Source organism: Moschus berezovskii, chromosome 28 (assembly GCF_049115385.1).
Source record: "Moschus berezovskii isolate FMDL1 chromosome 28, NW_MosBer_1.0, whole genome shotgun sequence".
Lineage (NCBI taxonomy): Eukaryota > Metazoa > Chordata > Mammalia > Artiodactyla > Moschidae > Moschus > Moschus berezovskii.
The window spans coordinates 6,069,373-6,096,278 of NC_142487.1; the positions used below are offsets into that span (position 1 = coordinate 6,069,373).

A 26,906-nucleotide genomic window follows, 5' to 3' on the forward strand; every position below is an offset into this window, starting at 1 on the left:
CTTCACATCAGGTGGCCAAAGTATTGAAATTTCAGGTTCAGCATCAGTCCTTCCAATGAATATTAGGACTGACTTCCTTTAGAATGGACTGGTTGGATCTCCTTGCTGTCCAAGGGACTCTCAAGAGTTTTCTCCAACACCACAGTTTAAAACCATCAATTCTTCAGCTCTCAGCTTCCTTTATAGTCCAACTCACACATTCATAAATGACTACTGGAAAAACCATAGCTTTGACTAGACAGACCTTTGTTGGCAAAGTAATGTCTCTGCTTTTTAATATGCTGTCTAGGTTGGTCATAACTTCTCTTCCAAGGAGCAAGTGTCTTTTAATTTCATGGCTGCAGTCACCATCTGCAGTGATTTTGGAGCCCAAGAAAATAAAGTCTGTCACTGTTTCCATTGTTTTCCTGCCGATTTGCCATGAAGTGATGGGACCAGATGTCATGATCTTAGTTTTCTGAATGGTGAGTTTTAAGCCAATTTTTTAACTCTCTTCTTTCACTTTCATCAAGAGGCTCTTTAGTTCTTCTTCAATTTCTGCCATAAGGGTGATGTCATTTGCATATCTGAGGTTATTGATATTTCTCCCAGCAATCTTGATTCCAGCTTGTGCTTCATCCAGCCCAGCGTTTCTCATGATGTTCTCCGCATACAAGTTAAATAAGCAGGGTGATAATATACTGCCTTGACTGTACTCCTTTCCCTATCTGGAACCAGTCTGTTGTTCCATGTCCAGTTCTAACTGTTGCTTCCTGACCCGCAAACAGATTTCTCAAGAGGCAGGTCAGGTGGTCTGGTATTCCCATCTTTTTCAGAATTTCCCACAGTTTGTTGTGATCCACACAGTCAAAGGCTTTGGCGCAGTCAATAAATTAGAAGTAGATGTTTTTCTGGAACTCTCTTGCTTTTTGCATGATCCAGCGGATGTTGGCAATTTGATCTCTGGTTCCTCTGCTTTTTCTAAATCCAGCTTGAACATGTGGAAGTTCATGGTTCACAGATTGCTGATGCCTGGCTTGGAGAATTTTGAGCAAGACTTTACTAGCATGTGAGATGAGTGCAATTGTATGGTAGTTTGAGCATTCTTTGGCATTGCCTTTCTTTGGGATTGAAATGAAAACTGACCTTTTCCAGTCCTGTGGCCACTGCTGAGTTTTCCAAATTTGCTGACATATTGAGTGCAGCACTTTCACAGCATCATCTTTTAAGATCTGAAATAGCTCAACTGGAATCCCATCACCTCCACTAGCTTTGTTTGTAGTGATGCTTCCTAAGGCCCACTTGACTACGAGTTCCAGGATGTCTGTCTCTAGGTGAGTGATCATAACATCATGATTATCTGGTATGGTTAGGATTATTTAGGGACAATAACAGTGTGATGAAGAGTTCAGAGCTGTTCCCTGTAGAGCAAGGTCAGCTGCTAATGAATTGTGATGGGAGGCAGTTCATTTCCCATCTCTGGCCCTCACCTGCCTCCTCAGTAAATGGATGGAACTGAACCAAATGTCCTCATTGGCCAAGATATTTTCCTGCTCCAACATGCAATGATTTAATTACAGTATATAATTATAATTATATATACTTTCCTCAAAATATTTGGAAAAGAGTTAAGTTTTATTTTTTCAACAATGTTAACTCAATTTGGAGGTTCTTTAAGCTGTTTAAGAAATGAATCTTAAGAAAGAATTTATTTTGCTACATATGTAAGATGAACTAGCTTGTCATTTAAAGTCTATCTATCCCAATGGTATACCAGTTTGTTTAAGTTCTAGATTAAGCAAAATTTTTCAGATGCAAATAAGCAAGTCACGATCAAGAAGCCATATTAAAATAAAGTGTGGTTTAGAAAGTAAGGAACTTACTGCACATAGAAAGTAAGGAACTATAACATATCTCTGATGTACACCTGTATATCTTAACCCATTTGAACATGAATGAAATTTTTTAAAAGTTGGCTGACATCTCCCAAAATCAGCTTCTGAATTTCCTGTAACTTGAAAATGTTCTCTACAAAGACTTCTCCAGTCAAAAGATCTATTTCAGGGGTGATTCCTGGACATGCTTTCTGGAAAAGGATGGTTGTTTCTCAAAGTTTTGTAGTCCTTCACTTTTATCAGGGAAAACCACCGCTTATTTCTCTCAACTATTCTTGAACACATCTCAAAATTTAAAGATATGTTTAAATTCTTCAGTTCAGTTCAGTTCAGTCGCTCAGTCGTGTCCGACTCTCCGCGACCCCATGAATCACAGCACGCCAGGCCTCCCTGTCCATCACCAACTCCCGGAGTACACTCAAACATATCTTAAAATTTTAGCATATGCAACATTTTAAATTATAAGTAATTAAAAGTTTGGTATAAACTTGTACCAGATGTACATTAGTATTTCTTTATATTTATAGCAAAACTATCCTTTTCTTTTTTAATTTTATGTTTTAGTTGATTAACAATGCTGTGATAATTTCCGGTGTATAGTAAAGTGATTCAGTTATACATATATGTGAATCTATTCTTTTTCAAACACTTCTCTCATTTAGGTTGCTACATAACATTGAGAAGAGTTCCCTGTGCTATACAGTAGGACCTGTTGGTTATTCATTTTAAATATAGCAGTGTGTACACATCAATCCCAAGCTAACTATCGTGCCACCCTCTCCCCCAACCATGTTTGTTCTCTAAGTCTGTTTCTAGTCTGTAAACAAGTTTATTGCATCATTTCTCTAAAACTACCCTTTATAAGCTTCAAGAATGCCTTTCCTTTGCACTATTCCATATTCACGTGAACGTCAGTTATAGAGTCATTCCGTGCAGAGCTTAAAGGAGGCTCAGACATCATCTACTGCGGGCTTCCCTGGTGGCCAGAGATGGGCTCTGATGTCACACATCAATTGAGCAGTTACCTCCTCCTGAAACCCTGTGTTCTTCACCCGCTGACATGGCTGTTACCTGCCTCACAAGTCACCAAGAGGGACTATGGTACCAGAATGCAGTGAGCCACTCTAAATAACCACTGGTGCTCAAGAAGGGCGAGTTCTCTTTGTCCCCTGATTTTACTGATGGCAAAACTCAGGAAAGCTTAGTAACATAACCAGATGGCAGAGCTGAGATCAGGGTTATTCCCTCTACTTAGTGATCTCTCGGTCCCGGCCATCTATTCTGAAGAACACTAGTGGTTTTCCAGTAAGAACAGATCAAGAACAGACCCCAGGGTGGTGAGAGCTGGGGCTAAGCCTTCTCCCTACAGGATGCTCCTGCTTGCTGCAAGTAAGTCTCAAGGGGAGTAGAGAGTAGAGTCTCTTCCAGAGAAGTGTGATCTCATTCCAGTGAATCTCATACACGAGTGATGCAGTTACGAAGAAGCCCAGTGTGTGGGGCTGGGTGACAGGGACACTCTTTCCCGGAAGCCTCCAGAGCCCTTCATGCTCACTGCCCAGAGTAATACAGACATCATCTGGGGGAGCACAGGCCGCCAAGGTTCACCGGGCAGGTGCACACACAGAAACAGTCCATGTCCTGGTTAGTGTCAGACCACTTGGGTTTCTCCACCCTGGGTACCTGCTGTGTCCTTTTGGTCTAGTTACTTAACCTCTCTGAGCCTCACTTTCTTCATCTGTAAAATTAGATCACCACAGTACTTACTGACCCTTTTAAGGTCACTGAGGAGTTTAAATAACAGGTTCCTTTTAAGCACCCTATAAACAGCATGTAATAGGTACTCTATAAGAGTGGCTATTAATATTTTGGTGACTCTTCCTGCAGTTGTTTAAACAACACCCTATAATCACCAATTTTAAAATATATTTACACCTAAGAGGACATACAAAATAGGTATGCTGCTGCTGCTGCTGCTAAGTCACCTCAGTCGTGTCCGACTCTGTGCGACCCCATAGACGGCAGCCCACCAGGCTCCCCCGTCCCTGGGATTCTCCAGGCAAGAACACTGGAGTGGGTTGCCATTTCCTTCTCCAACAAAATAGGTATAATTTGTGTATATGTGCTTGTGCATATCTGTACACATGGAGTACATATATAAATGTACATATACAAGTGGGACAATAAACAGTGTCTACAAATAAAAAATATATTATGCAGAATGTTTTTGTTTTTTTACATGAAAGTGGATTTATTTAGAAAGACACACATTCCACAGACAGAATGCAGTTCATCTCAAGAGGCAAGAGGCCTGCAGGACATTGCTGATACTGAAATATATCTTCCCTCCCCCACGTACCGTGAATATATATGTGTGTGTATTTTTTATATATATACATATATATAATATATTCAATAAACATATATTCAATAAACTGATTTTCTACATTGTAATTTAGTATCACAACTGGCAAGACAGGCTAGGCTATTTTCTATTTTTAGCTTTATATATATATATATATTTGCAGTCTGTGGGGTCGCTAAGGATCAGACACGACTAAGCGACTTCACTTTCACTTTTCACTTTCACACATTGGAGAAGGAAATGGCAACCCACTCCAGTGTTCTTGCCTGGAGAATCTCAGGGATGGGGGAGCCTGGTGGGCTTCTGTCTACGGGGTCACACAGAGTCGGACACAACTGAAGTGACTTAGCAGCAGCAGCAGCATATATATTTTTTTCCTTCTGCTCAGCCCTAAATTTCCTTAGGCTCTTTTCTCTGGCAGTTAATTTGCTCCAGCAAAATATCTGTTATTTGTAGGCTTAAGGCATATGTTTAGTGGTTTTCAAAATATTTTTGTAAACAGCTTAAAATAGAACTTACTGTGTCCTGGAATAAAGGAACACCACACTCTTTATTACACTCTGTAAGGAACGAGACCATTTAAGACCTTCCAAAATCTCAAGAAGATGACTTAATTATGCATCAACATATACTAAGAAGAAGTGGATATAAATTGAGAAATTGGATATTCTGCTTTGACCCTGTCATCACATCTCTGAAGACATTCATGTAGTGACCTGCCAGATCCAACAGCAATGAAAGGAACTGAAGCTGTGATATTTAAATGCTGCTTCAAGGGGCTCAAAGAAGCTCCCTCTGGTTGGGAGAGTTATGTTTTCATGTCAGAGTTTTTAATGTATCCTTGGGTTTTCTCTGAGCTGACCCAAAATACCACACTTGGTCTCTAATAGAAGGGTCCCTGAGTTTGCTGCTTCCCTCTCTCCTACAGCCAGCAACCAGTGTTGACGCTCATGCGGAATAAAATATCTCAGCATAAATGACAGGGACAGCAGGCAGTTACTACCTGCAAGTCCATATGATCACTGGACTGAGGGGAGTCTGGGAGTCTCCAGTTCTATGGTAACACCCTAATTTCTCTCCTCTCCATCCTTTAAGCTAAACATAAACATTGTTAGGAGCAGCTGTTGCCTAGACACTTGGTCAATGTTTACTGTCTGACTAACTAGATTAGTGGGTGCTGCTCTTTCTGTTTTGCATGATAGACAGTGGGAGCATTCACAGGCTCCGGCTGTGCTGGGCACCGTGGCACTCTCTTCCATTCCCCCGCCTTACAGCGCAGGGAACAGAAAGGGAGGACATCTGCACAGTTGGCAGGCAACTATTCTGCAAGTGGGTTTGTCTAGATCACTGCTCTGTTTCAATAAGTATTTACATTTTCCCTGAAGAGTTCAAGGATCAGTGCCCTGTTGATTGTCTCTCACAGCGCCTCTATATGATGAGGGCTGTTAATGATTATAATAGCCATTCCTGGAAAAGAAACTAAGACCTTGGGGAAGCTGGGGTGAGTTGCTCAGGTTCACAGAGCACAGAACAAAGAGAGGCCAGGCCAACCTCTACTCTTACAATTTAAAAAGAAATAGCTTTTAAGACACCATTCATGGTATTACTTTTCCAGTTTTATGGTGAATAAGGTTACAGAAGAGAAGTGGTTCTCCCCTGGAATTCAGAAAGCCTGCGTCTGGTACCCTCACCCCACAGGCACCCCACTGTGCTCTGCTGAATAAAGCTGGTTTTGCAAACGTTCTAGCTGAGGCCAGTAGTCACCAGCACCCAGCCACACCATGAAGCATGTCACGTATTCTTTGGGAATGTGAAGAGGTCAGACAACTGGTTTTAGAGCTTTGTTTTTTAATCACAGCTCTGCTGAGAATTTCAGGAAAGCTGGAGGCCCTCTCCCTAGAAATGTGCATACATACACCATATAACGTTTTGCCTATAGTTTGGGGTCAGGGTATGGTTTCCTGGGTCCCTGGAACTCCTGTATTAGTGAAGAAGTTTTATCTTAGGGATTAAGGAAGGAAGACAAAATTTCTGAATTAAAAGAATGAGTGATGCTATCACTCTGGTTTTTCAGAGTGTAACTTTTCAGATGTTTCACTACTTTGGCCAGTGGGTACCAATGTTAAGAGATCCAATCAGGTCAGTGGAACTTTCCAAGTATTGTTTCAGACTTCTTTCTCTTCTCTTAGGTGTCAACTGTGGAAATTAATCTTTTATGTAGAGGGTGTTTCATTGAAGGGTTTGATGATAGTTCAGAGAAATTCTTATCTGATCAAAGGCATCTTTACCTTATTTTCCAGAAATTTAAAATGGAAGGTACTGTCTTTGTTGTTGTTGTTTAGTCGCTAAGTCATGTCTGACTCTCTTGCAACCCCATGGGCTGTAACCCACCAGGCTCCTCTATCCAAAGGATTTCCCAGGCAAGAATACTGGAGTGGGTTGCCATTTCCTTCTCCTGGGGATCTTTGCAACCCAGGGATCAGACCCGGGTCTCCTGCATTGGCAGGCGAGCCATCAGGGACACCCATAGGGTACTGTTTTTCAGTTCAGTTCAGTCGCTCAGTCGTGTCCAACTCTCCACGACCCCATGAATCACAGCACGCCAGGCCTCCCTGTCCATCACCAACTCCCGGAGTTCACTCAAACTCATGTCCACAGAGTCGGTGATGCCATCCAGCCATCTCATTCTCTGTCGTCCCCTTCTCCTCCCGCCCCCAATCCTTCCCAGCATGAGTCTTTTCCAGTGAGTCAACTCGTTGCATGAGGTGGCCAAAGTATTGTAGTTTCAGCTTTAGCATCAGTCCTTTCAATGTACACCCAGGATTGATCTCCTAACGCTAACATTAAATTGCTTAGAAAGAGCTGTTTGCCTAAAAAATATACAAATTACTGTGTCTAGAAGATATATATGTGTGTGTTTATACATATATATAATATTCCAAAATATGTAGCAAAAGATGAAGATTGTAATTACTCATCTGTTACACCTATGGAACCTGACAGTGCTCTATATAGCAGAGCACGGGATGTGTCTCCTGTCACTGTTCTTTGTATTTCTGGAGAACAAAGGGAAAGCTAAATCAGCTCCTTTGGAAAGTGTGTCTGCAGCTACCAATGTATGTTCCATTATACGTTCTCAAGAGAGTGTCCTCTCTTGATCCTGTCAGAGTTGTCTAGTGCCATGGCTGAACTCTGAGTGTATTGTGGACACTTACTTGGGAACTTGTGTTCTTGGCTGAGAGCAAGCAAACGTTTCAATTCTGTAGGGAGAAAATGAGAACAATTACAGCTTGAACTGCTAAAACAGAAGTCACTTAAACCTGGAGAACCCCTGAGAAGTCAAAGCAGGAGTCAACTCATGAGTGAACTGATGTGACCTACCTTCCTCATCTATCAAGTAGCTCGACGCTATTCCATCAGTGTCTGTGACATCGCAGGAGTAAATGCCCAAGTCTTCCGTCCCGAGGTCTTTGAAGGTCATTTTCGTCCTTCGGAACAGAATGTTTTTTAAGAAGCGAGGCTATGTAGGGCCTGGGGGCTGTGCCCTGCCCTGTCTCCAGCCATCTGTACACGCTGCTCCCATCATATGGAGCATGTGCTCCATCTGCCTTGCTGACCTAACGCTCACCCACTCTTGCTGCTTCTGGGAAGGCTTTCCTGACCTCCTCCCACGGGGTGAGGGTGATGGGACAGGGAGATGGTACCGATCTCCCATCCCCAAGTTACGATGTATATCAATGCATATCCCAAGTAAAGGGATTTTCAGCTGGTCAACCCTTGCTGGGCAGCCTGAAAATCCTTTGCTCCACAGGGCAGAACCACCCAAAGCCCCTCCTACATCATCCCTTGCACTTCCCATTTTGGAGGTTATTAGGCATCAGTATTGCCTGCTTCACTGACTATGTTCCTCCACTTTGTGTCTTTAGGAACAAGATCTGTTTTGCTCACTGTTGTGACCTCCAGCATCCATACCTTATCTGGCACATAATATGCGCTTAATAAATACTTGTGGAATGAATGTATGGGTCAATGGTCTAGTTCACTTTCTTTTCTAACTTTTGTGAGTCACACAGCTAGTCAGTGTCTAAGGTCACCCAAACATTTACATGTTAGTCAAGGAAGAAATAGTAACAGCTTGATTGTCTTTCCTTTGACCAAAATTATGTTTTACTTCAAGGATCTTACAGTACAGTAACAGCAGAATGTCTTTTAATTATATTGAGTATTTCCTTGCTATTCTCCAACAAAATTACTACTTCTTTCTTTGGATTTTTTTTGTAATAGAAATAATACTTAGGAATATTGTGCTTTACCAAATGTAATCCAATCTGGTTGTCACTCAGTTCAGTTCAGTGCTCAGTCGTGTCCAACTCTTTGCAACCCCATGAACCGCAGCACTCCAGGCCTCCCTGTCCATCACCAACTCCCTGAGTCTACCCAAACCCATGTCCATTGAGTTGGTGATGCCATCCAACCATCATAAAGATACAAAGCTTGATAAGTAAGACGAAATTTAAAAACTCAGAATCTTGAGGTTGAAGGAATTAACAGATCATAAAATTAATCCCCTTTACTGTCTTCTGTTTTACTGAGAAACAAATTGGAGGTCCATGAAATTAAAAGCTGCTCCAGGTTACACAGCAGCTCTTGGTAAAGCTGTGACTTGAGATCGTCTCTCCCATGCTTCTCCCTCCTATAGAGTTTGTTCCAGGGCAGTACTTTGTTTCTCACAAGTGGTGGTGAAAAACCAGAACAGATTATACCTAATCCATTTAATTTACCAGAACTTGAATCAGCAAGTTCTTCCTTACCCATCTCACCATAAGGATCCTCATCATTACTTAAAGATCTCAAAATCTCATAGAATAATGAGAATCATCTTTAAAGTTCACTTTAATGTCAATCAAAGCTTTTCTTCCATCATAAATGATGCCAACTAAAAATTGTTGCTTGCCATCTGCCTCTACAAGGATGAAGCCACTGGTCACTGCAGTTGCTGACTTTCAACACTGTGCTCTGTGCTCTGGGAAAAACTGGCAGAACACAACTTCAGGTAGTTGGGTGTTTTTCAGAAGAATTTATGAGCTCAACTTCTTGCCAAGTGAAAGAAAGGATGAGATGGTTGTATGGCATCACTGACTCTATGGACACGAGTTTGGGCAAACTCTGAGAGATACTGGAGGACAGAGGAGCCTGGTGTGCTACAGTTCATGGGGTCACAAAGAGTCAGACATGACTTAGCGACTAAAAAACAATTTCTCGCACCTTCTCATATCTAGAGAAGCACTAAAGTCATTAACATCTGCTCCTCATGACTAGCAGCAAGCTTCTGCCAAAACATGTGCTTGACTGCTCACTTCCCCCTTCACCAAAATCACATCTATTCTGACCTCTCCACCCACTTTGTTGGAGCAGTCACTCAGAGCTATCTGAAAGGCTGCCTCGTGGGCTATAGTCCTCATTTTTGCCCCAAATAAAATGTCATTCTCACCTTTTTTTCAGTCAACAATAACATATGAGAAAGCATTTTAAATGGAATAATGTGAAAAGTACTTTATAAGGATTGTTATTTCTTAAGGTTTATACTGGTGATCACTTTTTACACTACCAGATAAAAATATGTGTGATTTCATTCTCTTAATTGAAATGGAGAATAGCTTGTTTCACTCTCCTTTCATGAAAAGGAAACCCATAGTTAACGATTGAAACGGTACGTACTTGTTGCCTTTGCTTTCAACCTCTAATCTCGGAGAGTCCTCCGTGGGCACGTAATCTTTGGACCAGGTGAACTCAGAACTTGGAGCCATCTGATCACATTCAAAGTTCAAGGAAATGATTCCATTGTCATCCACACTTACAACAACTTCTTTGGTTCCTAGAAGATGAAAAACATATTTCCTGGTAGAAGTTAACCAAGTAAGAATTCCTCACCTTGAGATCCTTTACTTTAGCCTTAAAGCAGGGCCTTGAGTCTGTGCAAGTGAAAAGTCCCAACTGCTCACTGTGACTGACAATCCTGCTACAATTCAACTTTGTGTTGCAACATGGAATTAAACGAATGTACCACGTTTCTTAGGTAGTGTTAACACCATGGACAGTACTGTTTGGTCAGAGCTGAACAAAAACTGGTTGATATGACCAATGGAACAGTTAGGGGAGTGTGTTGACCATAATAAGAAGAGCAAGGCAGCCCTGGGAAATGCCTAATGCGTGACTTTTGCTTCAATAATACCCGTAACTAGCTAATCATCAAGAAAGGATAGATATGAGACAAAGAAACCAAAGGGAAACTGAAGGGGAAAAGGTAGAGGTAAGAAGAATTGCCTACACTCACATGTTTGAAGTTTGTAAATCATTTAAGAATGAAAAAAAAAAATCCATGAAAACAAGTTCTGCTGATCAGATAACCATAAATTAATCTAAAGATGCTATTCTAGGTTAGAACAATAGATACCTAGAAATGATTGCTAGAACAGTATAGAAATTTAAATGGAAATGAATTTCAAGAAATTCAGATGCTTCAAGATTAGTTTTTGGATTTTAAAAGAAAACAAGGTAATACTTTGAGTTATTTTATTTCTGAGGATTGTAATAAATTACATCTGCATGCAATATTGCAATTCAGGGACTTCTTGGGTGGCCCAGTGGTTTTAAGAATCCACCTTCCAATGTAGGGGACAGAGGTTCGATACCTGGTCAGGGAACTAAGACACCACAAGTTGTGAGGCAACGAAGCCTGTGCACTGCAAGAGAAAGCCTGAGCACACCAAAAAAACAACTGTATCTTAAAATGATTAAAGCAACAAATTATAGCTTTTTCCCTATTTGTCACATGAATTACAATGCTAATGCTCTCATACTCTTTCAAAATAGCTTTTCAAATTCAAAGGCTTCTTTCACTGTTCAGCTTTAATTAATTTGTTAACATAGCTCTTTGAATAAGTGTTTTTAAATAATAACTTAGTAGACCAAGTGTTTTACAATAATACCTATAATGAAAAATGAAAGTGAAGTTGGCATTTGGAAAAAAAGTGGCCTCTTCCTGCATTCTGGGTTTAAAAAAAGAGAAAAAAAAGGATTTTGGAAAAGAAAGAAATTACTTGTGACAAAAAAGAATAAAGGTGAAGAGTTTAAAACTAAAAGACACCCTTTGGAAAATTTAAAAGAAGACAAAACAAAAATAAGCTCAGAGTTTCTTGTATCTGAACAGACAGGACATATCAGATTGTAGATTTTCTTTGTGTGGTAAAGAAAGTAATCCCATTAATCTGGAAAGGCCATTTTTTCCAACACATTAAAACCTTAGAGGAATTAGCAGTGGCTTTCTTTAAATGAAGGGATCCTGGATACATCCTGGACAAAAAATTCTAATGAGATTTTATAAAAGATACATGATATTGAAATGGATGATTCTTTCTATAAATACTCTAGGAAAACCAAGAGCAGTGTAATGACAGCATTTCTGAGAGGCCCCAGGCTGGTCCACAACTACCCCTAAGGAGGTGAACCTAGCTCAGTGTCAGAATGAAAGAGATGCAGTTACAACATCCTCAAATTTTCTTTTTAGAATGTCCCATGGCCTGAGCTTTTGCAAGCCCTCAGCTGCTGTCAATCCATGGTTGAACTCATACATAACTAAAAGGCCACATTCACTAAAGTTGACCAAAACATGATCAAAATGGTCCTGATATTTAATGGGCAGGCAGCAAGTTAGATGTTCTGCTGTCAAAGTAAAGGAATTTCTATGGATGTTCCCATCTGAATGAAAGGCCATCTCACTTGCCCACAGAACTGAGCCAGAAAAGTGGGCCAGAATTTGTCAGGACTTAGATTTTTCTCAAAACAACCTTCAAGTCTACTAAAGAACATGAAGAATTCAGTTAAGAGCAGAGAAGATTTAGCTACAGAAAATGAAAGAGATGATTCTGGTCTGAAAAGGATTTAAGAAGAGTTGTCTCTACTCAGCTGCCCCAACCCTAAACACATTCTTAACATGGACACAAGGGGATACTTGATTGCATGGGATGGCGTTTTATTTTTTGGCTGCACCTTGCAATATGCAGAACTTCCCTGATCAGGGATCAAACCCTAGCCCCACACAGTAGAAGTGCAGAGTCTTAACCACTGGACCAGAGAAGTCACTGGAGTGGCATTTTAATGGTTGCTCCAGGCTTGCCACTCCCCCCAGTAAGTGAATGGGTTAAAGGAGGTCCAGGGCTAAGGTGAACTTTTTGGAAATGAACACCATCCCACTTTTCTCTCCTCTCCAAATAGTAAATTTTTTTAAAAAAAGATAAAATTTAAAAGTGGGAATTCATCTTTCGAAACTTCATAATCTGATATGAGAATTTTCTCATGTAATTTAGTCTTTTACATCTGCATTATGGGTCACTTTTATAAGCTTTTATTCTTTGTCCTCCACTGGTGTGCATGAGTATGTGTGTGTGTGTGTACATGTGTGTGTGCCTGTGTGTGTGCATGGGTGGTGTTTAAGAAACTGGCGAGTGGGCCAGAACAGAAGCATTAAAAGTGAATGAACTCAATCAGCTTCATGTATTAATAATACTGAGCTCCCCTATATGGAAGACAGGACCACTTGCTGACCCACCACCTTAGTGCCACATCAAGGCCTCCACTGAACCTCTCCCAGCTCACTCTTCATAACTGGGCATTCATCATGAGATACTAGTGTTAGGTTTACAAGCTGTGGCTACAAAACAGAGACACACTCATTCGCCAAAGCATGGTAGCTATCCATTATTTTTTTCATCTATACACCAAGTACTAGGCTCTCGACATACACAGAGAAAACACAGTTCCTATTTTGAAGGAGCCCACAGCCTAATGCTTTTAAGTCTATTTAACGTATATGCAGAGTACATCATGAGAAATGCTGCGCTGGATGAAGCACAAGCTGGAATCGAGATTGCTGGGAGAAATATCAATTACCTCAGATATGCAGATGACACCACCCTTATGGCAGAAAGTGAAGAAGAACTAAAGAGCCTTTTGATGAAAGTGAAAGAGGAGAGTGAAAAAGCTGCCTTAAAACTCAATATTCAAAAAACGAAGATCATGGCATCCAGTCCCATCACTTCATGGCAAATAGATGGGGAAACAATGGAAGCAATGGCAAACTTTATTTTGGGGGGCTCCAAAATCACTGTCAATGGTGACTGCAGCCATGAAATTAACACTTGCTCCTTGGAAGAAAGGCTATGACCAACCTAGACAGCATATTAAAAAGGAAGGATATTACTCTGCCAACAAAGGTCTGTCCAGTTAAAGCTATGGTTTCTTCAGTAGTCATGTATGGATGTGTGTTGACTATAAAGAAAGCTGAGCACCAAAGAATTGATGCTTTTGAACTGTGGTGCTGGAGAAGACTCTTGAGAGTTCCTTGGACAGCAAGGAGATCCAACCAGTCCATCTTAAAGTAAATTAGTCCTGAATATTCATTGGAAGGACTGATACTGATGCTCCAATACTTTGGCCACCTGATGTGAAGAACTGACTCATTGGAAAAGACCCTGATGCTGGGGAAGACTGAAGGCAGGAGGAGAAGGGGACGACAGAGGGTGAGATGCTGGGATGGCATCACTGACTCAGTGGACATAAGTTTGAGCAAGATCTGGGAGTTGGTGATGGACAGGGAAGCCTGGCGTGCTACAGTCCATGGGTTCGCAAAGAGCTGGACACGACTAAGTGACTGAACTGAACTGAACAGTCTAATGCACAATTCACAAGCCTGGTTTCATTCACAATTCACAAGCTCAAGGAGCTAAACAAACAAACAAACAAAAATGAACCTATGCCCAGGTTCAGCCCTGCAGACTCTGATTTAACTGGTCTGGACAATAGTCTAAAATAGAGTAAGTATTTTCAAAAAGTTCCTGGACTGATTCTAATGAAATGCACTGTCAAGGTTGAAAATTACCTTCCTAATGGATGAAAGAAAACAGACAGTGAACAAATATAAGTGAAGTTTTCTAAATTAGCTAGTTAAGCTAATCTTTAATAGTCAGCCTGAATTCCTGCTTTAGAATCCTTCCAAACTCCACCTCAAGGCCACTGAGCATCCTCAGCCCTACCAGGCTCTACGACCAATCCATTTTCAGAAACTGGGATTGGTCAGTAGGTTGTCAACCCAATCCTGTTCATTATTCCTTCTGGAGCTCGTCTTCTAGCTCGCCTTGCTCCTGGTGAGAAGTCCTGGCTTCTAGTAACTCCATGTTGGGGACTCTGCCTGTGGCTGGGTTCTCCTGCCTCTCACCTCAGTTCCCCTGCCTGCCGCAGGATTTCTGATAAGAACATAGGCAGCCAGCTCCACCCTCTGGATCACCTGCCACACCTTGGCAGTTCTCTCTCTTGTCTTCCGTCTGATCTAGCTCACCTTGCCTCCACCTGCAGCCCAGACCTGACACAATCCACACAGATACTGTTTGAAAAAAGATCAAATATCAAGACTAGAAATGTGTCATATGTACCAACAAATCAACTCTAAATATTTTCCAGCTCATTCTTCTTATAGGCTCGTTCAGCTACCAAATTTCTCAGGGAAGCATGGCACACTTGATCCTCATTGCCAGCATGACCAGACCATAGGGCAGTGGCTGACTTACATCTGTTGGCACTTTCATCAACTTCAAAAGGGACCAGTGACCATGACCTTACCAACCCCAGTGGATTAGATTAACTTTTACCTGGAATTCAAATTACACTCGAGGTATCTTGTTAGATGCAGTTGAGGTTTGCTGTTACATGATAAGCTTTATTTTCTGTCTGAAATATTAATAACGTGTTCCAAAAAGAGTTGTTCTTCTGAAATAGCAATCCAAGTCTCACATTCCAAACCCTGAAACTGATAACCAATTCTCATCCCCCATCCTGGGCCCCAAATATTTTAGCATAAAATAAACACCTGGTTAAAAGTAAAATTTGGTATTTAATAGTTAGTAAACACCTGTACATGGAACAACAGACTGGTTCCAAATAGGAAAAGGTGTACGTCAAGGTTGTATATTGTCACCTTGCTTATTTAACTTATATGCAGAGTACATCATGAGGAATGCTGGGCTGGAAGAAGCACAAGCTGGAATCAAGATTGCCGGGAGAAATATCAATAACCTCAGGTATGCAGATGACACTACCCTTATGGCAGAAAGTGAAGAGGAACTCAAAAGCCTCTTGATGAAAGTGAAAGAGGAGAGTGAAAAGGTTGGCTTGAAGCTCAACATTCAGAAAACAAAGATCATGGCATCTGGTCCCATCACTTCATGGGAAATAGATGGAAAAACAGTGGAAACAGTGTCAGACTTTATTTTTTGGGGCTCCAAAATCACTGCAGATGCTGATTGCAGCCATGAAATTAAAAGACGCTTGCTCCTTGGAAGGAAAGTTATGACCAACCTTGATAGTATATTAAAAAGCAGAGACATTACTTTGCCAACCAAGGTCCATCTAGTCAAGGGAATGGTTTTTCCTGTGGTCATGTATGGATGTGAGAGTTGGACTGTGAAGAAAGCTGATCGCCGAAGAATCGATGCTTTTGAACTGTGGTGTTGGAGAAGACTCTTGAGAGTCCCTTATACTACAAGGAGATCCAACCAGTCCATTCTAAAGGAGATCGATCCTGGGTGTTCATTGGAAGGACTGATGCTAAAGCTGAAACTCCAATACTTTGGCCACCTCATGCGACGAGTTGACTCACTGGAAAAGACTCTGATGCTGGGAAAGGTTGGGGGCGGGAGGAGAAGGGGACGACGGAGAATGAGATGGCTGGATGGCATCACCAACTCTGTGGACATGAGTTTGAGTGTACTCCGGGAGTTGGTGATGGATAGGGAGGCCTGGCGTGCTGTGATTCATGGGGTCGCGGAGAGTCGGACACGACTGAGCGACTGAACTGAACTGAACTGAAACACAGACAACCATAGGCTACATAAAAGGTTTTTTTGTCGATCTTGTGTGCTTTTATTTATTCAGGGTTTTGTTAGAGTATAATTGCTTTACAATGTTGTGTTAGTGGGAAGCTACTATATAGCCCAGGGAGTTCTCGGTGCTCTGCGATGACCTAGATGGGTGGGGTGTGGTAGTATGGGAGGGAGGTCCAAGATTGAGGGGGTATATATGTGTACATGTAGCTGATTTACTTCTTTGTATAGCAGAAACTAACACATCGCTGTAAAGCAATTATACTCTAATAAAAAAATGCATTTAAGTCTTTACGGGGATTTATGAAACCTTAACACCTTGTTTGTAGCCTGTTTAACTATAGGCAATACTTTGTGACACTCTGTCTAAGTTTCCATCATGCTGTGCTATAAACTGTTTTTCCCTAGATTGCAAGCTCAGTAGGCAGTGACAAGTCATTTTTTTCTACTCACGTGGTGCCCACACCTGGCATGAAGCAGGTGTGCAGAAAACATACAAATGTGCCTGAACATTCATGCAGGAATGAATGTGCCTGCTGCCTGTGAAACAAGGACCAGTGTCTCCTGGGTTTTGGGCTCCTTCATGGCGATGCTTCAGACTTCCCTGGTGGCTCAGGTGCTAAAGAATCTGCCTGCAATGCAGGAGACCCAGGTTCGATCCCTGGGTTGGGAAGATCCCCTGGAGAAGGAAATGGCAATCCACTCCAGTATTCTTGCCTGGGAAATCCCATGGACAGAGCAGCCTGGTGGGCTACATTTCATGGAGTTGCAAGAGTCAGATGCGACTTAGCAACTAAATTGTCACCGTGGTGATGCTTCAGGTCAGCGTCTTGACTTGGTATCTCCCAGGGATCTTTCCTAGGTTGGAGCCAGTGCTTCCTGAGCAGGTGAATCTGGTGCTGTTTAGTCTGCAACTGTTGTTTGTAATTATATTCTGGGAATGAAATGGCCACAAAACAACTTTGGGGGCCTTATTCCACACCAGTGAAACAACACTCTCCCCTAGGACCCCACCAGCAGACCCCTTTTTAAAGGCAAAGTTTCCATCATGGTGTCTTTGCTAATGTCCTGCCTGGCTTCCTGCCATCCTGAGGGTTATTGATGAGAAAACAATAAATCAATTTAAGTTTTTTTTTCAGTCAATCCACTGCTTAACAGGTGCTTTTAACTCATCAATGACTAGATTACGAGTTTATTTGTATAGTAATCTAAATGTTCTTACATGAGTGGTCTTGCAGTTGGGCCCTTTGGCATGTCCGCTCAGCACCTTGTATTTCTTTGGTGCCTACAGGGTGTGATTTCTATAGAGATCTGTGTCCTCATGTCTGTGTGTTACCCTTTATCTGGCACATGCATTCCCAGCATTTTTCTGCTTTCTCATGACATTTTGCAAAGAGTACTTATCTGAGGTATGGCACTCTCTCCCGACACACCTACTACACTTTGGTACAAGAAGCTCACTTCTGTCACACCCAGCTCTAGAGGGTATTTACAAGAGTAGCTGAAAGTAGTTCATGAAGTAATAGGTTAAAAGGGGCAGGTACTTTCTCAAAGGGTGAATTTGATATTCTCTTTAAGCATCATGAAGTGAGAGCAGAATTTTCTATATTTACATTCTTTTCTTTTCATAAAAACAAATATCACATTATATATCTGCTCTTTATTTCAATCTAGAAATTGGAAAGAGTTGAAGTGAGGGTGCTTGACTACAATGAGTATAAACTTAAAATGGGTGGTTAATACATTTTTTAATCCTCTCTCATTTCCAGTGCTTTCTTTCATGCAACTTTAATGAACTGACATATATAACTTTGAAAAGTGATAGAGACTAAATGACAAAATAAGTATTATATAATGATCTGGAGCTATTTGTCCAGTGAACACTGTAAACTTTGTTCTCATAACAAAGGGAACGACTGTCTTTCGTAGTCCAATCACGGCTTCTGGAAACTGGGCCATGAGGGCTGCCTCAGCTCTATAGATCATTCAGTCAGGACTGCTGTTAGCTTAACCCAGGGGTCAGCAAACTATGACTCGTGGGCTATATCTGGACCATTGCCTCTTTCTGTATGGCCTGAAAGCTAAGAATGGTTTTTACATTTTTAAATAGTTTTTAAAAATCCAAAGAAGAGTAATAGTTCAAGATGTAAAAATTAGTTACAATTCAAATTTCATAATGCATATGATTTATCATATTATATAATCCATCTATCATGCACAATAAAGTTTTACTGATACAAAGCCACACTCGCTCATTTATATATTGTCTGTGGCTACTTTTGTGCCACAGCAGAGTTGAGGACAGTGACAGGCACCATATAGCCATAGAGTTGAAAATATTTACTATCTGGCCCTTCACAGAGAAAATCTGCTGATTCCTAGTTTAACTTAGTAGCTACAATGATATAAACCCTACTTTTGTTTAAGGATCATGTTTGTTCCCTGAGCTGTTCCAGCTTCTTCTGTGGTAGGAAAATATTCTTGTGGGAGTTAGTGGCCAATGTATAACAGAAATAATGCCCCAGGAATGCATACTTTAAACAGTTGGTCCAGGAAGCATAATTTGATCAAGAATTTCCATGTTTTTAAGTATGAACCAAAGTAGCCCTAAAAGTGAAGTGAAAGTGTTAGTCGCTCAGTCGTGTCCAACTCTTTGTGACCCCATGGACTGTAGCCTGTTAGGGTTCTCTGCCCATGGAATTATCCAGGCAAGAATACTGGAGTAGGTAGCCATTCCCTTCTCCAGGGAATCTTCCCGACCCAGGGATTGAACCTGAGTCTCCCACATTGCAACCACTTCAAACCTGGCTTACCCCTGCCCTGAGATCCTGGGATGGGGTAAATGATTGTCATGTCTGATGATCATACTTGGGATTCCCTTGTGGCTCAGCTGGTAAAGAATCCACTGCGATGTGGGAGACCTGGGTTCGATCCCTGGCTTGGGAAGATCCCCTGGAGAAGCGAAAGGCTACCCACTCCAGTATTCTGGCCCAGAGAATTCTATGGACTGTATAGTCCATGGGGTTGCAAAGTTGGACACGACTGAGCGACTTTCTCTTCTCACTGTTATACTTATCAGTCATTTGGATACCGTACAGTGATGATTTTGAAAATGAGGAAAAACATAGAAGTAAGGTTGAACGTTACTTTGGTATCTTACACATATGAGATAAACTTTAACAAAAAAGTAAAAGCCCACCTGGACGGGTTTCAGCTACAACAGGCCCTGCGAGGTCAGACGGCTTCCCGACGCCCGCCTGGTTTATGGCTCGAACTCGGAACACGTAGCTCTCACCCTCCTTGAGGCCTTGCACCTGGAAGAAGCAGAGAGAGAAGTGATGGTCACTCTGTGTCATTTGAACAGAAGTGCTCTTCCCCTGTGGAGGTGATTCAGTTATACAGCACAGGATTTGGGTTCTAAACTTCATCCTGTCAGAGACTAAGTGTGTGTCTTCAGCTAAGGCTTTCTTCTTTCCCAACCATGTAAGCAGACATTTCCAAGATCCCTTGAAACTCAGATGTTCTTTCTTTTTTAGACAATTTAACAGCCACCAGCATCAGAAATAGGAGACTGATACCCATGTGTTTTACAGGAGTTAACCACCTTATTCTTTGGTCAAATGACAAAGTGCTCACAAGAGCATATGGGCTACCCTCTTTTCCTGGTCCTTTTGGAACATTCCAGAGAAATTTCAGATAAAAGTTCTGGCAGGAGAGGGGAATTACAAGCATGGATCTTAAATCATGCATCACTTTCCATTTGTTTAAAAGCATGCTAAAGCATTAGAACAAAAACAAATAGAAACTGTCCTTGTAAATATAATATAGCTGCTGCTGCTGCTAAGTCACCTCAGTCGTGTCCGACTCTGTGCGACCCCATAGACGGCAGCCCACCAGGCTCCCCTGTCCCTGGGATTCTCCAGGCAAGAACACTGGAGTGGGTTGCCATTTCCTTCTCCAATGCGTGAAAGTGAAAAATGAAAGTGAAGTTGCTCAGTTGTGTCTGACTCTTCGCGACCCCATGGACTGCAGCCTGTGAAGCTCCTCCGTCTATGAGATTCTCCAGGCAAGAGTACTGGAGTGGGCTGCCATTGCCTTCTCCATAATATAGCTATTTCTCACTAAATAGACAAGCAACTAACATGGCTTCAAATTTCGGTAATTTGTGAATGGTCAATGTATTCAAATTTCAGGTCCTCACATTGTCATGCATCAGGAAGATGTTTGCTGAGGACCTATATTATAAGTGTACCACTGAGCTAGAGCTACAGGAGCGTGAGGAAAGCAAAAAAAAAATTATAATATGCTTTTATATGACAGTCCCACTTTATAATTTTTTGTGACTTTCTTTGGGTTCAGCACAGTCTCATAAATAAAGAAAGAGTATAAATATTATCGGGAGAAGGCAATGGCAACCCACTCCAGTACTCTTGCCTGGAAAATCCCATGGGTGGAGGAGCCTGGTAGGCTGTAGTCCATGGGGTCGCGAAGAGTCGGACACGACTGAGCGACTTCACTTTCACTTTTCACTTTCATGCATTGGAGAAGGAAATGGCAGCCCACTCCAGTGTTCTTGCCTGGAGAATCCCAGAGACAGCGGAGCCTGGTGGGCTACCATCTATGGGGTCGCACAGAGTCGGACACGACTGAAGTGACTTAGCAGCATAAATATTATCAATATTTTACAAAAATTATCTTTTCAAAATCATTTGACTTTTAAAACCTATATCACACTTTAAGAAGGAATTTATTATACACAGAGGACACAGTTTTTCCCATAGTGTTGCGATGGAGATTAACATCCAAAATGGGATTTAAATCACACAAAGCTAGAATATATTTACTAAGCTAAGGGTTTGTGACCATGCATTTAGGTGAGCTATGTATTAAATTGCTGGGTTTTTAATCTAATGATTTAATTGTGTTGTGTTTATGAAAACAGAATGTTACAGTTATGATAATAGAATGTTACTGTTACGATAGCTTTTACTGGAGCTAATGGATTTTTGAAATGATTTTAATCTGTAAATGAACTTGAATTTAGGCATAAGCTAAATACGTAAAGTTTGATGTTTTTGAAGTCCATATTTAGAGATAAGGCCAGGCAACTACAAAAAGGAACAGAAACACTTCCTTGTTGTGATAAAAACAGACCAGTTGCCAGGTGCCTGCCACATCTGCACCTGCCGCTCAGGTAGTATGTGACCGTGAGTTAGATTTCGGCAACACGGCACAGGAAGGGAACCCACATATCCCGTGTCTAGCCACTGGGGTGACAGGCACACCCCTACACCCTTCCATGACCGCAGGGCAATGACTGCTGGGCTTAAACCACTAGAGATGCGCCACATGTGCACACATCACATCTATTTTCCTTTTCTTGGATTCGTTTTCCTCCTTAAAATTTCCGAAAGAACCGCATTCCCTTGTCTTCTTCATCCTTGTCCCCTTCTAACTATTCATTCCCTTCTCACCACACTGTCTCAGCAGATTGTAACTACCAATAAAAAAGAAAGCGTGAGCTCAGCTGGTTAAATTTTTTGATGTAAAGCAATGCAATGGCAAGCCACTCCAGTACTCTTGCCTAGAAAATCCCATGGATGGAGGAGCCTGGTAGGCTGCAGTCCGTGGGGTCGCTAAGGGTCGGACACGACTGAGCGACTTCACTTTCACTTTTCACTTTCACACATTGGAGAAGGAAATGGCAACCCACTCCAGTGTTCTTGCCTGGAGAATCCCAGGGACGGGGGACCCTGGTGGGCTTCCATCTATGGGGTCACACAGAGTCGGACACGACTGAAGTGACTTAGCAGCAGCAGCAGCAGCAACCCCTAGACACTCCGTGCTCACATGAACAGGGATGCTTCTGGCAGACACCAGCTAACCCACTAGGTTCTGTGCAATGGTGCTAAAATCTCCTGTTTCTGGAGTTATTAACATATCTCCTTTCCTCACTTAAACTTGATAAAGTTTTTTAACATGTACATTTTTTTCTCCATTTTAGGCTTGAAACTTTTCTGAATATGAACCACCTGGAAGAGGGACTCCACATCATCATGGGTAGGGGGATTATGGGAACCTCAACTTTTCTTATGTCTTTACTATTTGAGTTTATCATCATTAGCATCCATCCATTTTATAACCATAAACGTCAATATTCTATTTTCACTTTAAAAATTGTGACCAAACTCTAGGGTCATTTCCTTAAAGACAGTCCATCTCCTGCTTTGTGAGGGGCACTCAATCTCAGTCTCTCTCTTCCCCCTAAATTTGCCTTTCTTCTGTCTCTTGTTTTTTTTTAATGAGTAACATTAACCAGTTTTTGATCTGGTTAAACTCTCTTATTTCCTCTTCCTGTCCATTTTTTTTCTGGGCTCCTGGCCCCCTTTGCTTGACTTCTCACCCTTGTTTGGATCCTGTCTGTGGGACTCTTGGGACACCTATGCTGTGGCTGATGGAGGATTTGGAGGTCACGGGAGCTGTAAGCACACACCACCACCATCTACAATGTGTCTGACCTGTTTTTCACTGGCTTTGGGGGTATGTTTGCATCCAGAGGCCTCCTGGATCTCTGGAGCCAACTGCATCCTAGCTCCAGAACTTCCTTGACCTTTTCTCTGCCCCAGGAAACGTGACCTTCCTTATTGACTCATGGTTTTGTAAGGGACTCGTGAGTTTACTGCATGTGCTAAGCTGAGTTAATGGCATGTTGGATGTAACAGTTTAAGGGTCATCTCTCCTGGAGAATATATTTTTATGAGGACTATAAATGCCTTAACCCCAAAGCACTCTCTGTGACAGATGGTGTTGACTCTACTGGAAGGTTGACAAGAGAAGTCTCTTAAAGTAGGTATACTCTGAGAATCCTCCAAGGTCTACCCCCTGGGCAGGGGCCTATTCCGCCAGCAGATAAGGCTGCACACTGAATGCCCAGGCAGCGTTCTGTCTAACTGTGATCATACAGTCACACTTCATTCTGAGTAACGGGAATTGGAATCCAATCCCTACAGTTTCAGAGGCTCCACTGTGGACTTGGGGTGTCCATATGCCATGATTGACAACAGGGGAAAACACGCTTTTGAGGTTTCCATTTGGTACTAGTGAGAGGGTCAGTGGCTATAGCAGAACCGTCTCTGGTAGATGGGAGTTAGAAACTGGTTTGGTTAGAATACTCTAGAGGAAACTGGAAGGCAGTGACAAGGAAAAGGGTGAAGTCAAGGTCAAGAGTTGAGTCATTCTTCTGGCCCCTGAGAGCTCACATGAGCACAGGTGTGAGAGGGCAGGTGAGGTGAGGTCACGCATGACTCAGGGATTGGAGTTTAAGGCTCACAGGTGTGCTGCTGCTAAGTTGCTTCAGTCATGTCCGACTCTGTGCGACCCTATAGACAGCAGCCTACCAGGCTCCTCCATCCATGGGATTTTCCCGGCAAGAGTACTGGAGTGGGGTGCCATTTTCTTCTCCAATGCATGAAAGTGAAAAGTGAAAGTGAAGTCGCTCAGTTGTGTCCAACCCTCAGCGACCCCATGGACTGCAGCCTGCCAGGCTCCTCCGTCCATGGGATTTTCCCGGCAAGAGTACTGGAGTGGGGTACCATTGCCTTCTCCATCACAGGTGTGAACTCTGTGAAAAAACACCCTCAAAAATACGTGAAGTAGGAATGAGAATGTCACCTTTTGCGGATGGTAAGTAATAACATCTTAAGACTGGAAGTAGTGAAGATATGAGGTGGGTAAGTGGAGGTGAAGAGGAAAACAAGAGAGAGGAGAGGTAATTTCTAAAGCCAGGCAAAGAGATTTGGGTCAAATTATAACCAAATTGTTTTAAGCATCAGAAACTTCCCCAAACCCCACCCACTGCCAAATGGAAGCCTACCGGGAGCCCAACATATGACACCAACCAACACAGAGATGCTCTGTTTTATCTCATTGACTTTAAAATTACCCTGTTAGAAGACCCCTTTCTCTTAAAAAAAAAAAAAAAGAAAAAAGAGAGAGAGAGGGAAACTTTCTCAAACTGTGAGCATCCTCTGACCTTCAGGTATGTGTGTTTCAGAGCCGCCTCATTGAGTCCTCGCCACCGGTCCTCTCTGGCACTGGCCTCCTTTATGTCCACAAAGTAGCCAGTAACTGGAGTCCGTCCTGAGTGGATGGGAGGCTTCCACTGAAGAACCAGGGAGGTTTTCCTGACTTCACTGCACTTGAGACTGTGTGGTGGTCCTGAAGAGTGAAAGACAGAGAGACCCATGTGTAAAAATCATAATGCGGATAAGAAAACTCCAGCGTGTGTAAACCTAGAGCCATATTCATGGTCTTAAACTGAAATTTATACTGATGTTCTTCTCTTGCAAAATCTACTATTCCCAGGGAAACAGTTATCTTGAGATCATTTCGTACCAAGTTTTCTTAATGGCTCTGCATCAGCCTATTAAGACCCTTTATGGGCAGCAAGTGGTTAAGGACAGTTCGAGGCGCCCTCCAGTGGCCGGATGAAGCATTGCCCTCAGGCTGTCCTCAGGCCTCTGTTCCTCACCTTTTACCAGGACAGTTTAATTTGGTTGCAGATTCAGTTTCTGATTATTTTTGGCTGACAATCTGAAAATGCACCCCAATCTCAATTATGATGAAGTAAGCAACTCTATCTGATGGCTTGTGAATATAGAAAATTAAATACATGGGACATCCCTCGTGGCCCAGTGGTTAAGAATCAACCTGCTAATGCAGGAGACACAGGTTTGATTCCTGGTCCCAGAAGATCCCACGTGCCTCAGGACAACTAAGCCTGTGTATCACAACTACTGTGTCTGTGCTCGAGGGCCTGGGAGCTGCAACTACTGAAGCCTGCACACTCTACAGCCTATACTCCACAAAAGAAGCCACCACAATGAGAAGCCTACACACCACAACTGAAGTTGCAAATATATTGCAAAATAAGTCCCCACTGGAAGGATACCCATAAAGCATATACTTCATATAGGGGTAAAAACAAACTACACTTGTGGTTACAAAGAACTTTCACCAAAACAAATACATTCAATCCCATGGGTCCTGAATCTGTGCTAAACCTTACCAGGCACTTCACATTCTTTTATCTCATCCATTCCTAAGACAACTAACAGAAAGCTCGGAGAAGCCAAGGAACTTGATCAACCTGTTCTGGAAGGAAACTAAATATTCCCTGTGTGTGTTCTTTGCACTCTTGGGAGAGTCCTAGTTACTCAGTGATTACCTGCGTCTTTGCATGACTATCAGCTGCTATGCAGGTGATACAGTTATTCATTTTCCTTTTTTTTTTTTCAAATAACAAGTGATTTCTAACCAACCAATCAAAATCACCTGAACTGACTCATGGTGGCCTAAGAGTCAACAAGTGCGAACGCCATCGAGCTATCCCTTGGGGTTTTGTTATGGATCACTCAATGTTGCCTGGGCCCTTGACCTCGGCTTAACAGTCACATGAGTCATCCTTGTCTCCTGATAATGCCTGGTGTGGAAAAAGGTTTAAACAATAACACCAGTACCTTACCCTTGCATGGCATGTTCTGTTATGCAGATAGGTTCCATGACTGTTGTCCTGTGTCATCCTCAGGAGCCAGGGAGCCATCCTAACAGTAGCCGAAGCCCTGTTTTCCAGGCGAGGATCACTGCACTGCTGCTTCCTAACCCCCACATCTAAGAATAAGCAGACCTAGCTCTCAAACCTACCTGCCACTTAGTGCCTTTGTGACCCCCTGATTATCATTTAACCTGAATCTGTTTCTTCATCTGTAAAACAAAGGGATGACAAAACGTCCTAAATGCTCTCATCTGTCATCAGGCTTTCTTGATTTATGATTTGCCCAACACTTCTCAGTAAGTCAAGGGTAGATCTGGGAATAGACAGCTCTTGGGGATGGAGAACTGCCCCATTCATTTCTCCTCTGATTTGGGAGCACTCACCTTGCAACCTCTTTTGCTAACTACAAAAGAGCTATGGGGCTGAGCTATGGGGACTCTAGGATTTATCTGGAATATAAGAAATTTATACTCAGTTTTATATTAGTTCCTATTAATCGATTTGTAAAAATATTTTATGTAAACATGAGGGGCCGAGAGAATTTGTCTCCCTTAGAAGTTGTGTAGCACTTAAACTTAGTTCCAGATTGTAGGATCCATTGGAAGAAGCTCTGAGCCTCAGTGCTGAGACACGGTCTCCCCGAGTTACCTGGAACAGCAATGGTCCATTCTTCACATTTGAAGCTGGCGCTTATTGCTGAGGGCACTCCCAACCCGGCGATGTTCATGGCCGCCACTTGGAACTGATACACCATGTTCTCCTTCAGGTTGCTAATCTGCAACATGGACAGCATCACAGAGAGTGAAGGTTTCAGGTTTGCTTCAACGTTGCATTTATTTCGAGTATGCGTTGGACATACTCTAGGGTGACCCCCAGTGAGTCACGCCTTTCTTATGATCCCCTGGTGAATGTAGGTGAAACCTGAGACTTGCTTCTGGGCAGCGAAACAGGGCAGGGGTGTTGGACTGTCAGTCCTGTGATTGTGTTGTATCAGATGCAAAGGAGGAGACACATCTCATATGTAATTAAGATTACTAATCAGTTGGTTTTGAGTTAATCAAAAGGGAGATAGATTATCCTGACTGTGATACTGCAAATTATAATAAGAAATACATGTTTTGTCTTTTGTCTCCATTCCTGGCACAGAGCTCCTAAAACTCTTGGAATTTCCCAAGTGATGAGAG

The 26,906-nt window shown here is 42.2% G+C and overlaps 1 protein-coding gene across 2 annotated transcripts in view; it reads right to left on the reverse strand.

Annotated features, from left to right (window-relative positions):
• MYOM1 (myomesin 1) overlaps positions 1-26,906 on the reverse strand; it is a 123,879-nt gene that overhangs the window by 19,558 nt on the left and 77,415 nt on the right. For both annotated transcript variants that reach the window (XM_088833416.1, XM_055417149.2), the window contains 6 exons: positions 26,371-26,497; positions 24,202-24,386; positions 19,369-19,483; positions 9,955-10,111; positions 7,618-7,724; positions 7,452-7,496 (listed from right to left, as the gene is read on the reverse strand). In XM_088833416.1, the coding sequence (XP_088689542.1) occupies positions 7,452-7,496; positions 7,618-7,724; positions 9,955-10,111; positions 19,369-19,483; positions 24,202-24,386; positions 26,371-26,497 (736 nt within the window). The remainder of the gene's footprint in view (positions 1-7,451; positions 7,497-7,617; positions 7,725-9,954; positions 10,112-19,368; positions 19,484-24,201; positions 24,387-26,370; positions 26,498-26,906) is intronic.